Raw genomic sequence first — 15,907 nt, 5'->3', positions numbered from 1 at the left:
TGTGACATTTCATCTCTCATAGGATTTTTTTTCTGTACTTACTCTGCTTTTTGACTGTTTCAATAAGTACATTCAAACTTCCATGTTAGTACTAGCATGTGTAAACAAGCTGTCTGTCACATGAAATAATTTAATAATAAAATCTGCCTAATGACCCAGTATTTCCCAGCCTGCAAAGTGAGTAACTTTGAGGAGAAAAGGGCAGAGAAGAGAATTGGTGTAAATACGCAGACGTAGGTAGGGTTGTGCAGGCTGTAAATGCCCAGGTGCAGAAAGACACAGAAAGATGCAGAAACCAGTGTTGATACAGAGAAATACAAAATATTTCTACCTCCTTCTCCCCACTAGGTAACAGACATCCAAACACTCACACAAATGTATCTATTTATGTTATCACATCCTACCTTTTTTTCTAACTTTTGGAAACATTTAGGGTACATTGTTGCCAAGTGGCTGGGTAAGAACAATGAACAGCTTTGTTGAGTGTGCAGTAGGATCTGGAAATCCATAGGAGCAGTGGACATTATCTCGTAATTAATAGCTGCTGATCAAAACCTGACAAACAAGCTTACAAAAGGGAGCTTCAAAACTGAACTCCATAGGTGATTTCAAAGAAAAAATGTCTTGGCTGGAAAAAGGAAATTAGGAAAACATGGCTTATGAAATTTAACCCTGAAGTCTGGGTATTTGTGGAAACTGATAACTGCTTTTGACTTAATTATGGCACGTAATTATTCCACAATCGTTGCTGGGAGAAATGTCTCATAAGCTGGCTGCATGGAGAGGCCTTTGGAAGAGGAGACCCGGTGAAGCAAATCCTATTCAGACAGCGGGTTTGCAAAGATCAACCCATCCTTCCTAAAAGGGATTTAGGAAGTAGCTACTTACTCTGATATCTCTCTGGAAAAGGAAGTGGTTGTAATTTGCCTTGAAATGCGAGGAGAAATTAGGTCCTGAACTTCCTGATAGGTCTCTAGGAGGAAGTGATTCCTCCTCGCTGAATGTTTCTTACAAGCAGGAAATAATAAAACAGAGAGCCACGATTGCCAAGGAACTTGACGAAGGTGTTCTCCTTGGCTTTGTCTCTCAGCTGAGCTGATGCAGTGCGTGCAGATGAGGACAGAGCAATCCCTGACACTTCTCCTTTAGGAAGGAGACACTTTTTAAATTGCTTTTTGATCCAGAAATGATACAGGAAGTAGGGTGCTGATCCAGCTGATGAGTGAAGAGAGAAGGCATTTCGCAGGCAGCAGAATGACTCAAAGAAACCTCTTTCAGAATGAACACAGATGCTTGCACTTGCCAACCTAGGACAGTATTGGTGCAAATACAGACAGGACTTGAGAAGTTGTACTTGTTACAGCAATTATCAAATTCTTCAGAGAAAAACTCATAAACCATCCAATGGGAATTTCTAGCAGGGATGAACTCTCTAGGATATTATACAAATATTCATACAGGAGTGTATCTGTTATCAGAAGACCCCACAAACCAAATAGAGGAGCAATTCGTGGCTGCCAGTGGCAATGTACGTGTGCAGGAGGCCCTGGCAGACATCTCTCCTCCAGCAATTCTCAGAGGAAGGGTGAGTTTCTGTGTCACCCACAGGACCTGCGTGCAGAGGAGGGAAAATGGGTGCCCAAGCAACTAAAAGTCTCCCAGCAAGAGGCTGCTGATACCGAAAGCATCTGGTGAATAGAATACTGCACAGTGTCACTGTAAGAGTGCGTTGGTCGTAGCGGCGAATCATGACATTGGACGGTGTATATATATATATACAGACACTTATATAAAAAAGCATTGTCCAAATGGCCTGTGTCCAAATACAGAAGTAAGGGGAAGGCTGTGTTAGAATGGTTGTCTGGGGATTCCAACACATAGTAGGTTTTTTCTTTTGCCTAAGGTGTGTAATTGCAAGGTACCAATAATTAGGAGGTTTGAGGCAGAGCGGTTGCTTTACAGAGGCAGGGTGAAGCGATGCTAACGTGATCTGGTAGGGCCACGACTGGGGTGGGGGGCTCAGCTCTTCGCTGGGGCCTCGCAAGGGGATCGGCTGGTGCTGGAACTCAGAGCCCGGGGCTGTCGCCCGTGTTCTGGCGAATGGATCCTGACTGGAGCCACTCTCAGGAAAGAGACTGGAATCCGGAATAATTTGGCAGCTTTCTGGGGCTCTAAGGAGCAACCAAACGTACGGATTGCCCCAAATCTGGCGCAAGAAGAGCTGTGGCTGATTCAGCCCAATTCTCCAGCTGCGGTAGCTATGTTTGTAATCCAGCACTAAAGGAATAGAAATAAATACGTTCCATATTTCTTGATAGAACACTTAATGAGAGTACAAAATGTTTCTTAGTGCTCCTCATGCTTTGGCATAAGTTAATTAAGGCAAGAAAAATCTATTCCCTCTGAGGAGGAATAAAGGATTTGAAATGTGTAGAATAGGTAGAAACCAAATTAAAAATCTTTGTATTTTATTGAATTTTAGATCAAATTTGAGAGTAGTTGCTTGCAAAATGAAAGTCTATGAAGCAAGGGCATATGGAAACGGTTTGTAGAGCTTCTGGCTTGATCCTGTACGTTTAGAAACAAAGCGGGGCTATCTCTGTCATCAGGTACTTGATGAAACGCTGTGGACATACCAGTTCGACCGGACTGCACCCAGAAACCTGGGTGTTGAAATTAGGAGTAAGATAGCGTGTAACAAGCTATTTCTGCTCTGTGGTAAATGTCTGCGCGCACTTTTCCTGTCAGCAGCCAGGACTTCATTGGAGTTAATTAGCTGGCTTTCATTCTCATCAAATAAAACATAGTTCACGTGCTCACACAGACAGACTCACAGGTACGTAGGTGTGTTGGGGCAGAGGAACTTTCCACAAGCATCCATTTTCCTGTGTGGACATTTGTAGCCATGGGAATAACATTTCTTTAAAAATTATGATTAGGAGGTGGTTTTTCTGTTCAGCTCCTATGTTGGGTTTTCACGCACGCGCAGTCACTACGTGGTGTTTTTCTGAGTGTGTGGAGACGCTGGATAAACTGCAGTGTGAGAGGATGTGTGTATGCCATAGGCAGGCCGCGTTGCTGTGTCCAGGGACTTGTGAACATTTGGTGTGTGATGTGGGTAAGCGAAGACGCACGGTTCTATTGCTTTACAGAATACTTCATTACCTTGTCAGCGAGGAGCATAAAAACGTAGTAAAAAGGTCTTTTGTGGATGCATTTATTAGTGAAAAAGACTTGCTGTGTGTTTCCTACAGGTCTAGTTGAGGGTAGTAATTTGTAAGGTAGACGACAGATCTGTGCCACATTGCAGCACGGCAGGACAGCGAGGCCACTCTGCTCGTCACGCGTCTGGCGGGCACTGTGCGACGCACGGTTGTTCAGCACGGCCTCAAACAGCAGTCGCACGCTTGCTGCTGGGTTTCTGGGCTGCAGGAAGGGGACAGGTTTGTGAAAGAGGGCATCTGGGCTGCGCCTTTGTTGTGGTGGTGGAATAACATCTCTCGCGGCAGGCACAGGAAGCGCACGCCGTGAAGGCGGCAGAGAGCAGCTGGGTGTAGGTTAGCCGTGCTCTTTGCCATGGCGCTGGCTGTGCTTGTGGCACGGTGCAGCAGCTGTGCTGAGCGCAGGTGAAAGGGAGGCAGCGCTGTGATGGCAGAGGGTCTGCAGGCCTGCTGCAGCCAGGCCCCTGCCCGGGCCCGGGGCTGTGGAGGGCAGCAGCACCGCTCGGTGCCAGGGCCCGATTCGGAGGGAAGGTGTTGGTGTCCACGGCCGACACCGAGGAACCTCTGTGTCTGTGTGTGAGCTGCCCTCTGCGTTAGCGTGTGTGTGAAGGGAGACAGCTGCTGTGTGTGTGAGGCAGAGAGAGCAGGGAGCCGGCTGCCCTCTGTGTGTGTGTGCAGAGCAAGGGAGCCGAGGGGGTGTGCGTGCGTGTGCGTGTGAGAGGAGCTGGTCTGCGTGCAGGGGGTGTGAGGGAAGCCTGGGTGGGTGGGTGCGCGGGTGTGAGAGAGAGAGGAACCGGCCTGTGAGTGCGCGTCTGTGAGGGAAGCTGGTGTGTGCGTGTGTGAGGGAAGCCAACGCGTGTGAGAGGAGCCAGCGTGTGTTACCTGGGAGTGAGAGAGGAGCCGGTGCATGAGTGTGTGCAGGTGTGTGTGAGCGAAGGCAGTGTGTGCGTGTGTGTGTCTGTGAGGGGAGCCGGCGTCTGTGTCTCTGTGTCTGTGCGCGTGTGTGTGTGGAGCCGGGTTGTGTCTGTGAGGGGAGCCGGGGTGCGTGTGTGTGTGTGAGGGGAGCTGGTGTGGGTGTGTGAGGGGAGCCGATGTGTGTGTGTGTGTGAGGGGAGCCGGTGTGTGTGCGTGTGTGTGTGTGTGTGTGTGTGAGGGGAGCCGGTGTGTATGGGGGGGGGGGGGGGGTGAGGGGAGCCGCCGCGCGCGGGGCGGGAGCCGCTGACGAGCGGCGCCAGGTGCTGACGCCCCCCCCACCCCGCGGTGCGCGAGCTCCCCTCGGCGAGGGGCGGCCCCGCGCCGGGCCCGCCCCGCCCCTCCCCGCCCCGCCCCTCCCGCGGCCGGGGGCTCGCTCACCCCGCGCGGGGCCGGGATCCTCCTCCCGCGCCGACGTCAGGCGCGGGAGCGGGAGGCAGCGCCCAGCGCCGCCGTTGCCAGAGACTCGGCGGCCGCCGGACGGGGCGGACGTCGAGGGCGGCGACTCCCGGCGCGGCCCGGCTCCCGGCAGGGGGGTGGGGAGGAGGGCGCTATGGCCGACGTGTTCCCGGGCTCCGAGCCCGGCGCGGCCCCGGACGCGGCGCGGCGCTTCGCTCGCAAGGGGGCCCTGAGGCAGAAGAACGTGCACGAGGTGAAGGAGCACAAATTCATCGCGCGCTTCTTCAAGCAGCCCACCTTCTGCAGCCACTGCACCGACTTCATCTGGTGAGAGGCCCCGGACCGCCTTCCCCCCCCCCCCCCCCCTCACCCCGCACCCACCGGGCGGCCCCGCACCTCCGCCCGGGGCCACTCAGCTCTACGGGACCCCCCTGCCGTGCCCAGGCTCCGGGATTCGGCGAACGGCTGCCCCCGGGGTCGGGCAGGTGAGCCCCGGTGGGGCGGCCGCCGGGCTCCGTGGAATCCTCCTCCGTGGGGCCGCCGGTGCTCCCGGTGCCCCGTCTGGGCGCAGCCGGCTCTGGGGGCGGGGGGAGCCCCTCAGCTTGCCGGCGCTTGGGGTGGGGGGGGCAGCGCTGGCCGATGCCGCAGAGACGAGCTGGGGCTGAAGACCCGCGCTGGGGACATCGCTTCCCCAACCGGCCAGATTCGTATTCCCTCACCGCTCGTCCCCTCCACGGGCCGGGTTCTGCGTGGCTCGGCTGCCTTCCCCCGCCGAGCCCCCTCCGCCGCGCCCGCCCTCCCGTAGCGGCGGGAGCCCGGGCAGCGCCGCGGGGGGGGGCGGGGGGTTCCTGCTGCCGGTTGCGGGGGCTGCTGCGCGGCACAACTTCGGCAGCCCTGCCTGCAACTTCGCGATCGGTGCCTTCCCCCGACTGCGGAGGGACGGCGGGGGGGTTGGCGGCGGCACTGCTGCTGCACTGCACGCGTAGGAAAGCAAGGATTATTTTATTTTGTTTTTAAAGAGGAGGGTTCCTGCTAGAGAGAGAGAGGGAGGAAAACTTCCTACCAACACCCTCATTACTAAGCTGTTAGGGGGAAAAACACACCTCCGGGTTGCTGCCGTGCCCTCCCCTGGGCAGGGAGGCAGCTCCGCGGCGGGCCGGGCCGCTCGCCTCTGCCCCGCACCCTCAGCCCTCCCCGGCCCCGCGGCGCGCGTGGGCGTGCGGGGCGCGCGGCCGGGTGCCCCCGCGGCTGGGCGACCGCCGCCGTGCGCGGGGCAGGGTGAACAGCTCGGGCTTCCTCACCTGAGCGGGGCTAGGCTTCAGCCCGGCTCCGCTGCCGGAGGCCGCGCTGCGGGTTGCCTTGCTGAGAGGGAGGGCTGTGATTTACTGTGGACGGAGCTGTAAAAGATCCGGAGGGGTCTGCGCCCAGCTGGCTCGGTGTCTGCGGCAGGCGTCTTGCTCTGCTCACTTGCGTTCATGCGTCTGGGCACAGACCTCTGCCTTCCCTTCTGAGTTTTCCTCGGTTTGTGTGCTGAAGAAAAGGCTGTGATTGCTCCAGAAATTATCGCCGAGTAAGGAAGGAGAGGAAAAGGAGGGAAAACTGAGATGGTACGCTGCAGAAGAATCAAGATAACTTCTTGAGTGGTTTTTTTTTTAATTATGTTTTCCTATTTGAAAAAAAAAATTGCAAATTTTAGTGTGGTGAAAGAGAGAGACCTTCAGAAACTACTTCAAAGTTAATCTAAAACAGAATGAATTGGGAGGTGTGAAAAAACACTGCATGGTTATTGTCGGACTGTTTGTGCAGATATCTGGCATAATTAAAAACCGAAGTGGGATATTGTCGTGAGATGACAGGACGGATTTGAGAGGGGAAGGGTATCCTGTAGCTGACAGGTGGCAAGAGTAGCTGGGCTCTTCCGTCTTGTCTTGCTGGTGAGTTGAAGGAAGCTCTTAACATTCATCAAATGAGCATCTGACAACTTGAAAACTTTTGTTTCATTTCTTCATTTGAAGATGGACAACTCTTGAATAAGCATCATACACCACAAAAAGTGCTTCATCTATTTACAAAGTGACGCATGGCAATTAATATATGTCTTAAGGTATAAAGAATAGTAAATACTGCCTTTCAATGAACTACACAAATGGATTTGTTTTCTTAGTTTACATTTGACCAGGTAATATTTACCGAAATAGTTTAGTGCCTCCCTATCTTCTTAAACAGCTCTCACCTATCTGCTTTGTTTGCGAAGTGTTGATATTTTTTTAAAAGACATTGTAACTGATCAGGGAGTGGAGCGGACTGCAGCTGGTTAGTGTGTGAATTCAGCTCAAACACAGAAGGCTATGCTTTTAGAGTAGATAATACAGAAATGTTCTTTACAAATAAGTCTGTTTAAAAGGATGAGAAATTATCTAAAGTCTGTTTCATGTTCTTAGTCCTGCTGTCAGCTTTCCTGCAGTTGCATTTGCATACTTGCAGTACATGCTTTTTACTTTTGCGAAGACAAGAGACAACAGCAGCAGAATGACAGCATAGTACAGCCACATAAGCTGCCAACTAAACAAACAATTTCATGTTTTTGTTTTCTCTCAGTTTAGGCCCGCTTATAACAGTAACAGGTAGAGACTGTTGCATAGAGACTTATGGAAAAGCTCGAAGATGTGTCATTTCAGTTTCCACCTGAAGTAACAGTGTACTAAAGGTTTTGTCCCTTCTCTAAATAAAGTGGGAAAAGTGTAGACACATTTGTTTTAAAAACATTTCCACAAACTTCATAATTAAACTTCATGTTGTTAATTGCATACAGCCTACTGGCTGGCTTCTGCAGTTCATGGCTTTGGTTCATTTGTCTTTGGGCACAAGGAGCTCCAGCTCTCCAAATGAAAAATGGGAAAATGCAGAGAAATGTTTATAGGAAGGATACTCAAAACATTTATTTTTGTGGAAAGAGTGTTGAATGTTTAAAGATAAACAAACAAATAAAATCAACAATAGTGCAATTTGCCAGAGGTATAATATCTGTTGGAACTCTGGATACCACATACAGTGCTTGTGTGTCACTGTATTTGTTGGTAAAGTATTACATGCACATTTTGTGTTTCGTTAGGGTAATGAAGCAAGGGTGCTGGAAGAACAATCAGCGTGAAACCAATGGGCCTGTCTTCTCATTTGTATTGAAACAAGCAAAACCTTTCACCTGTCCCCTTTCTACAACAAACAACTGGTTTCCAGCTGAGCCACATAGCAGCATTGGCATGCAATCCTAAAATTTGGATGGAAAACTATGTCTGGTTTGTTTTGTGGGCCTTTGCTAGAACCTGGAGTATTTTACATTGCTGTTAAGTATACATGTGGCATTAAATGAGTTGAAATATTATGCAGTAATCACAGATGATGACAATTGTAGATCCAAAATATCTTGTAAAATAATAAAAATAAAAAAATGGTTGCCAGAAGCTGAAGTTACATAGCTGGTGATGGCTATTGTCCTCTGCTTTGAAATGGGTGGGCTGGTCTGTGTTGTATATTCTGAAATCTGTTGCTGTCTTTGCAAAACCTGAAGTAATTTAATGTGAAGCTATTTTTATGTTGTTATAGATTGGTGAGAAGAAATTATAACTAAACATACTAAGACAGTTTTTTTCTTTTCTTTTTTTATGCAGGGGATTTGGGAAACAAGGATTTCAGTGCCAAGGTAAGCCACAACTGCTTTGTTGGCTAGAGCGCACTTTGTTGCATCTTACTCTGAAGGCAGCCAAAACTTGTCTGCAGCAAGAAGGAAACAAGCCTGGAAAAACTAAGCAAGCATTGCTGCCTATGTAAATTCTAAAGGCAGACAATTATTCAATGAAATAACTATTGGTATTTATATCATATATATTGAACAATCAAATAATTGTTCATACTGTAATAACACAAAAAGTTGTTTGGTTTTTTCAAATCCCATCGTGGTAAATGTCATATAATCCACATGTAGTGCAGCTTCTAACTTTTCGTGAAAATAATTTGTGCAATTTAGCTTTTGCAGAGACTATTTTTCCCATCAGAAGCTCTTGTCTGTGTGGGCGTTTTGGAAAATGGATTCACTTTTTAGTCATATGGCTTTTTTTCATAACCCAAACTCCCTGTTTTTAATTTTTGTACGCTGTATGTTTAGGAGGACCTTTAGTTTGAGCTACATTTTAGGACAAGCAGCATTTTTCTGCCTTATGTAATACTTGATTACAAAGAAATCCACCCCTGCAAAATCACTGATTTAATAAATTCTACCAACCTTGAGAAACTGAAAGCTGCTGTAATGGAAGATAACTATGTACATGAAAGCCAGAGTGTGATATGCTGCATTCTCACATATTTTGTTTTTTTGCCAAATTCTTATTGTTATTTAGCATTTAATCATAAAATAACCACACCCAGCTATTTTTATTTTTTTCTATGTCATATGTTTACCTACTTAGGATGAGGCTTTTTGTTACCCTTTTCTCTTCCCCCAGTTTCTTCCCTGTCGTTTCACCTGCAGATGTACACTGTGTACTCATTAGCTAGCCTTTTGGTTGTTTGTTTCATTACATTTTTAATGGTTATTTGCTGATGCTTTAGAGCATATTTGAGTATCCTGAATGTTGCTTTTACTTGGTAGTTGGTGAAAATATGGGTTCCGTGGCATGTTTGTGAAAGTTGATGTTAGTTGATACTTCTTGAAATTAAACCTCTGAGAAACTGAATGTAAAAGAATGATGCTTTTTAAAGATGTTGCAATAAATATTTTTCTTTCTGCAAGTAGAAACTTGCGGAGAGACACATACACTGAAACCACTGCATGCCTTATTAAGGCAGGCATGTAACCGTGGTTTTACTATGAATCTTGTATACAAATTCCTCTATGTCCCAAGATGTTAATACTGAATTCTGCAGATATCCCCCAGTTTTTTCTATTCATCACATCCAGAGTGGTGCTATGGCTCGGTCTGTAGTCCTCAGTCGGGAGTGGAACGGTGTTTCCTGAATTCCATTCAGGACAGCTCAGTGGTTCCTAGTTAAGGAGTTATTTAGATGTTCATTAGAGATGTCCATTCATATACAGAAAATACGTGAGGCTACATTTAAATTATACACTTATCTATCTTCAGCTTTGCAGTTTGTACAGTGTCAGCTTTCTCCTGTCTTCCAGCCAGGCAGCTAGTGGCTCAAATTGGAGGCGATTCACCGATCTGAGCCATAGATCCAATTTGGTATGGTGGTTCATTTCCAGTATTTTGGATTATGTGGCGAGAATTTCTTCTACCATTGTAATTCTAGTTAGCTAGGAATAGTTTTGTTGGATGAGGAGTAATCTTTATAAAGCTAGCTAAAATTTTGATTTCAGTCTCATCTTCCCTCCAAACGCCATGCATGAACACAACCAAGAGTAGAAGAGGAGCTTGATTTATTTTGAAATGCTTCTGAAGTGATACTTTAGAGCAATCTAAATACGTTCAGACCTGACTTTTGTATGCATCAGAGCAAGATTCTGCAGTTTTTCTTTGATGGGGACTGCAGTATTCAGTGTTCTTGTTTCTATTGTTATAGAGTCAAAATCTCTAAGAAATATTCAAATTTTATGTAGTTTGTAGCAAGTTATTGTTGGTACACTAATAATGTTTAGTGGGGTTTTTGCTGTCATTCATTAAATTTGATTGTAATCAAAATCAAAGAGATCATATTCTCAGGAGAATAGTCTTGAAAAATACAGCTTTCATGACAAAGTTAAGCAGGTGAATAAAATTTTTCAGTTCAACTTTCTGAAGCTTCTAAGAAGTCACCAGCTGAAGCTGGAAAGACAAATTAGTGATCAAAGTTAGTGAGAACATGAATTTAAAAAAAAAGTGTGAAACCAGAAGGTAGGATGCAAAAAAAACCCCTAGTTTCTTTAATTGACTACCTTTACAGAAAAGAATGACAAATGAAGAACAAAATGGAAGTTTCAGTATGACATAAAGGAAAGAATATCACAGTGACAGCTCCTAGTATAACTACACTTCTTGGTCCATCACATTTTCCATTATAAGAAAGTTTCTTAGGTCTTTACTCAAGAGCACTGTAAAACCTCCTGCTAGACAGAAACCTGGTGTCAGGCAGGTTTCAGTTGGGTGGTTTTATGATTTCCAAAGTTGTTTTAAATTTCCCTGGCCTTTGTTTCCAAAGTGAAGAGGAAAGGTCCATAATAATAGTGTATCAAACTCAAATGATGTTTCTACTTTTGAGAAACTGCAATTATTCTATGAATATTTTTGTGAGTAGTTCTTTAATTAGACAAAAGTCCGAAATTGGTGTTTATGCAGTATTAAACATTGCAGCTAACACAGTATGCTTTTATATGTTTTCAAAACTTCCTTTAAAAAGCATCTCACAAAATGCAGTTCTAGTTTTATTTTTAAAGATATGCCCTCAAAAGAAAGGACTTATATGTTATGTTCAAATTTAGATTTTGTTTACATTACAACTTCATGCTAGCCCATAATGATCTTTTTCTTGACCATTAATACCTTTTTTCATCAGGCTTGCTTTGAGCCTTGGAACATGTTTTTGATTGTATGTAATAATTTCTGTGTCTGATTTCAATGCCTGTGTTTCTGCTGTAGCATTCACCTTCAGCATTGTGTAAAAACATTTAAATGAGTTCCTTGGAATTAAAGAGAAATATTTTCATTTATTTTGTTAGAAAGTTTCACAGAAATATTTATTTCTCCTTGTTTTTATGGGATCCCTGTGAATTTGCAAAAGACAATAACAGCAGAGGTTCAGGTTGCAATTGCATTATTACCGCGCAAATGCTTAGCAAGAGACAGTCCATAAGTCGTTTGTCTGTCTTAATGCATGTATTCTAGTGTGGCTAGCTACTGTGTACACTAACAAACATGTTCAGAATGGCTACTTATGTCTACAGCTATGCGTTGTGACATGTTATTTCATGGAGAGGCTGCAGAATTCTGTTGCGTTGTCGCAAATCAGTTTTTCAGAGAGAGGGTTTAGGGTCAAGAAGTAGCAGTGGAAGAAGTCGGGGCCTGTCTTTAGTAATGTGTGAATTTGAAAATGAACTTGAAAGGGTTCAGCTGGATTAACTTTCTCCTAAGAAATGTATTTTTACTGCTTCCTTTTATTAGGAAGCCTTTAGCTGTTTGAGATTTGTGCTTTATCGTTGATTTACACAAGCATGAATTATCCTAAAATTCTGTGCATTTGAAGCAGGAGTCCTTATTATGCTGTTTTGTTTTGCCGTTTTCTGTTGATTGTCTTTGTGGTAGTGAAAGCATGATGGTAAGATTATTTGAGTTATGGCTTCGTTTTGTTTTCTTCCATTGTCAAGCAGGACAGCAAGCTGTCTGTAGTGCTGAAAGCTTTTCTCTGCACTGGGAAATACTGCAAGAGGAATGCGAAAAATGGAATAATCTAAACCGTTTCTCTGTCTGCCACAGTATGAAAGTTCCTCTTTTAACAAAGCAGGCTTTAAATTAAGCAAATTTTTAAGTTGAATTTTGGGTTTGTCATTCTTTTGGTAGTCACTGTTACACTCTGTGTATAACCTTATAACAGTTTTTTTCTGTTTGATTTGTGAGAAAAGTTTTTTCTGGTGAACAGAGCATGACAAACAGTGATTCACTAACGTGAAGAATGTGTGTTGAGGAACATGTGTTTATGCTTTGTTAGAGGTTGGTTGAAGTTCAGCACTGAAGGCTCAGTTAGTTCCTTGAGGTGAAAATTTTTTTGGTTAATCATATAAATGCGATCAGCTCGTGCTCCTGATTAAGGGCCTGTTGTTAATTCTCTCTCAAATGGTCAAAATTTGTAGTTATTAACTGCAAGTTTTCCCTCTTTTACATGGTTTCTGCAGGGTCTGTTGAAGTCCAGTGTTCTGCTATAGTTTAGCCTTGAAATACGTTTGTCTTAAGGGTAATAACTAGCTAAGGAAGAGTTCCATGTTTGTTTTCTAATTTATATAAATAAAAATGAGAGAAATCAGTTAAAGCAGATTATTATGTTTAGCTGATCCATGAAACTGTTGCTCTTTCCACTTTTTTTCCTATCTTCCCTCAGTTTATTTTCAGACTATTTTTTTCTGAATGTTGAACTTTTTCTTAAGTAGATGTGGTAAGGTTTTTGGAACAGCTTCTGTCATGCTGGGTGCACTTCCTAACACTGCTGGTTCTGGCTGGTTAGACATCTATAGTAACTACCTCACTAAAAGTGGAAATGGTTGGATTTTACTCTTTTTTTTACTGTCCTTGCAAATATTATAACATTGGCACATTAAACCAGCACTTCATTTCCTCTGCTTTGTCTTTTATCCACTAGTTCTTGGCCTTTCTTCTACAATGAAAAGACCAAAGAACCCACTGATGCTTCCTCCTTTTTAAATCCTCTGTTCCCATTTAAAATGGTGTATTAAAGGTCTCTGTAGAGAGGTGGTTGAGAAACTAATTGTTAATGCTATACCTGTGATCTGAAGATTTGAACCAATGAAATCTCTGAACACCTGTGACTTGGTTGACATGTACGGTTTTTATTAATCCTCAGTTCTAACATGTTTATAGAGGAAGCAGCACTATTAATTTGTTATTGTGTGTGGATCAAGGCTTAGTTCTTCATTTTCCATCCTGATAGTTGTTTGCCCTACCAACAGTTTCTTGTTCATTTTACTGTCTTGATTTTCCTTTGTAACAACAAAAAAATCCTAATAAAGAAAAATGTATTACATTGCTGTGTTGCTTCTCAAAAATATTTTCTGTCTTTCTTGCTTGGAAATGTTACTGCCAAAGGGTGGATAAGATACAAGGCAAGTTCCCCTCTTTATGCTAGAACTGCTTCTCTGGTTTCGTTATCATTTTTCTAGTAAGATCAGATATTACAGACCACAGTTTGAACAATATGGTTTTTTTCTTTGTGCTCTTTATAATACTGATTAGTCATGTGCTACTGTTTATACCAACTAACACTGCTATAAACCTGAGATTAAGGAATAAATTCCATGGAAGCCCCTAAAAGTCTGATGCTTAGTGACTAAGAGTCACTAAATTAATGCTTTCTATGTAACTTAACGGTCAGCATGAAATCTTCTGAGATGGACGTTTAGTACAGATATACTTAAAGCAGCTGACTCCTTAATGTATTTTCATGCATAAAACTTGGAGGTGTCTGTTAAAAAATGGAACGCCCAGAGCAAAAACCAGATACATACACACTCCCTCACAAAAAAAAGAACTGAACACGAAAACCACTTGGGAGCATACACTGTATCTGCACAGACAGTTTCCGCGATTCCTCTAGCCAGCTTTGTCCTTTCCTTTGGCCCTCAGCCTAATCTGTGGACTATTTATCTGTAGACTCCTTCTCAAAGGACAGTAATGATCTGCAGACAATGTGGCATACGGATTATAAGGATGCAGATAAGATGCTTGTTGTGCATTTATCTTGTCAGCTCTTATTTATTTATTCTTCCCCTCCTTTGGCTGTCCCGTTCCTTCCCTTTGTGACATATGTCCCATAGTATGAGGAAATATGGTCCTGCTGATTGCCTGATACCAGCGTAAGCAGCGATTCTGTTCTGTCCCCACAGCTGAACTCAGAGATCTTTGAAAAATTACCCGTGTTTGAAGTTTTTACTGGGAACAGCATTGACAGATGCAGATGAAGCCCCTGACTCTTGAGTGCAAACCCATTAGTATTGGTTCAGATCAGGAAAGCCCCTTGGAAATGCGTATCCCAGTCCTCCCTGCTTTTACAGTGCTTCAGCGTTGCTGGGTGGTCTTGGAGCATGCCAGGTGGCTTCCCTTTGGGTGATACCAAAGGGAGAACTGCTTTACAGCAGCATGTTTAATGTCCTCTGGGTGTCAAAGGGCAGTTGGTTCACAGATCACTCCGCAGCTCACCAGCACAAAGCCCCTGAGATGTGGACTGTATGGGTGTCTCTTTCTTAGCACTGTCTTGCTCTACAAATCCCTTCCTGTTGGAGCACTCCTCGATAGTGTGGACACAGGTTATGCTTTCAGCAACTGCCTTCTGTGCAGGGAAGGGGATGTGCTGCCTCTGAGCATCATGGCACTGCAGAAAGGACAACAGGGCGTCTTTGGCAGAAGAGGGAAGATAACTTACATTCATGTTTGAGAGGATTCTTTTACTACAATCTCGCACATTACAAAAAAGTCTATATATCAAATAGATGCACAATACACAATTCACTAACTAGATGATTCACTCAACATAGAACATGACAGTAAAATAGAGAAATATGTCCTTGTACTTCTGTTTTTCTAGAAAATTTCCTTGGTGATATTGTGCTCATAAAAACTGGAACATAATTAAACCTTATCTTGCAGCAAAAGTTTTTTCTCTAATTACATTTCAAGGGCAAAAACCATCTTCACCCTTCCCACACTTTTAACATGTTAAGTTTTGTTTTGTTTACTCGAATCGGTTGGATGTCCCAGCAGCGTGTTCCAGTTAAAAGAAACTGACTGTTCTAGTGCCCTGGATGCAATTCTGTGAAGCTCTTCAGCTTTTAATTAAACATGTGGGAGTGATAGCTCATTCCGAGTTGACAGATAAACCAGTCTGAGTCCTGGGCAAGATAAAGTTTGGCATATTCTTTATTCTCCCCTCTGCTTTGGTGGAATACTGCACATCAGCTGCTGATATGCAGTCACATATGGTGTTAATTTTATAGAAGATTTTTGTGGATGTAAGTGACTTATGCCATGAGCAGAATTTAATGAAATGTTGGAAAGAAAGTTGCAGAAAGATGAAGATAACAGATTTCCCTGTTGGGTTGCATTGATAATTATTTCTTTTGTGTTCTTGTTTGTGGGTTGTTTCTCTTTAGGGGTGAAAGGTAAAAATAATAAGTTATTTATTAAATACTTTGGGCTCAGTTCCTCAGCTTTTACATCTGCGGTAGAAAGCGTAGAAGCCTAAGAGTAAAGCACTCTTGTGTATAATTAGTAACAGGAACTATCCTTTTAAGTGTCTTTAAATTCTTGTAGATGCCGAACATTATAATTCTAACTGTTTTCAGCAGTGCTTGTTGAAGACTTGTAGAGACTGGGAGTGCTTGAGAGTCGGTTATCAGCTGTTAATTTTTCAGTTACAGGTTATTTATGAATACTGCCTTCCATAAATGTGATTCATAACAGTTACCTTGTAAGTCAGGCAACCGAACACGTGCGTACGTAGTTTTCTGTGGATTTCATTGTCATTTACTGTGATTTTTTAATTATAATTCAATTTACATGAATTTTTTTGGTTCCATTCTGCAGTGATATAACTTAGACTGTAAG

General features: G+C 44.1%; 1 protein-coding gene across 2 annotated transcripts in view; it reads left to right on the top strand.

Moving 5' to 3' along the window:
* The first annotated feature begins 4,628 nt into the window (after window positions 1-4,628).
* PRKCA (protein kinase C alpha) overlaps window positions 4,629-15,907 on the top strand; it is a 160,880-nt gene continuing 149,601 nt past the window's right edge. Inside the window, exons 1-2 of one of the 2 annotated variants that reach the window (XM_075441308.1) lie at window positions 4,629-4,919; window positions 8,261-8,292. In XM_075441308.1, the coding sequence (XP_075297423.1) occupies window positions 4,747-4,919; window positions 8,261-8,292 (205 nt within the window). In that variant the 5' untranslated portion in view covers window positions 4,629-4,746. The remainder of the gene's footprint in view (window positions 4,920-8,260; window positions 8,293-15,907) is intronic. The other variant, XM_075441309.1, reaches the window with a different exon arrangement.

The sequence above is a fragment of the Opisthocomus hoazin genome, chromosome 21 (genome assembly GCF_030867145.1).
Source record: "Opisthocomus hoazin isolate bOpiHoa1 chromosome 21, bOpiHoa1.hap1, whole genome shotgun sequence".
Lineage (NCBI taxonomy): Eukaryota > Metazoa > Chordata > Aves > Opisthocomiformes > Opisthocomidae > Opisthocomus > Opisthocomus hoazin.
This window is presented reverse-complemented; position numbering and strand designations above follow the sequence as displayed.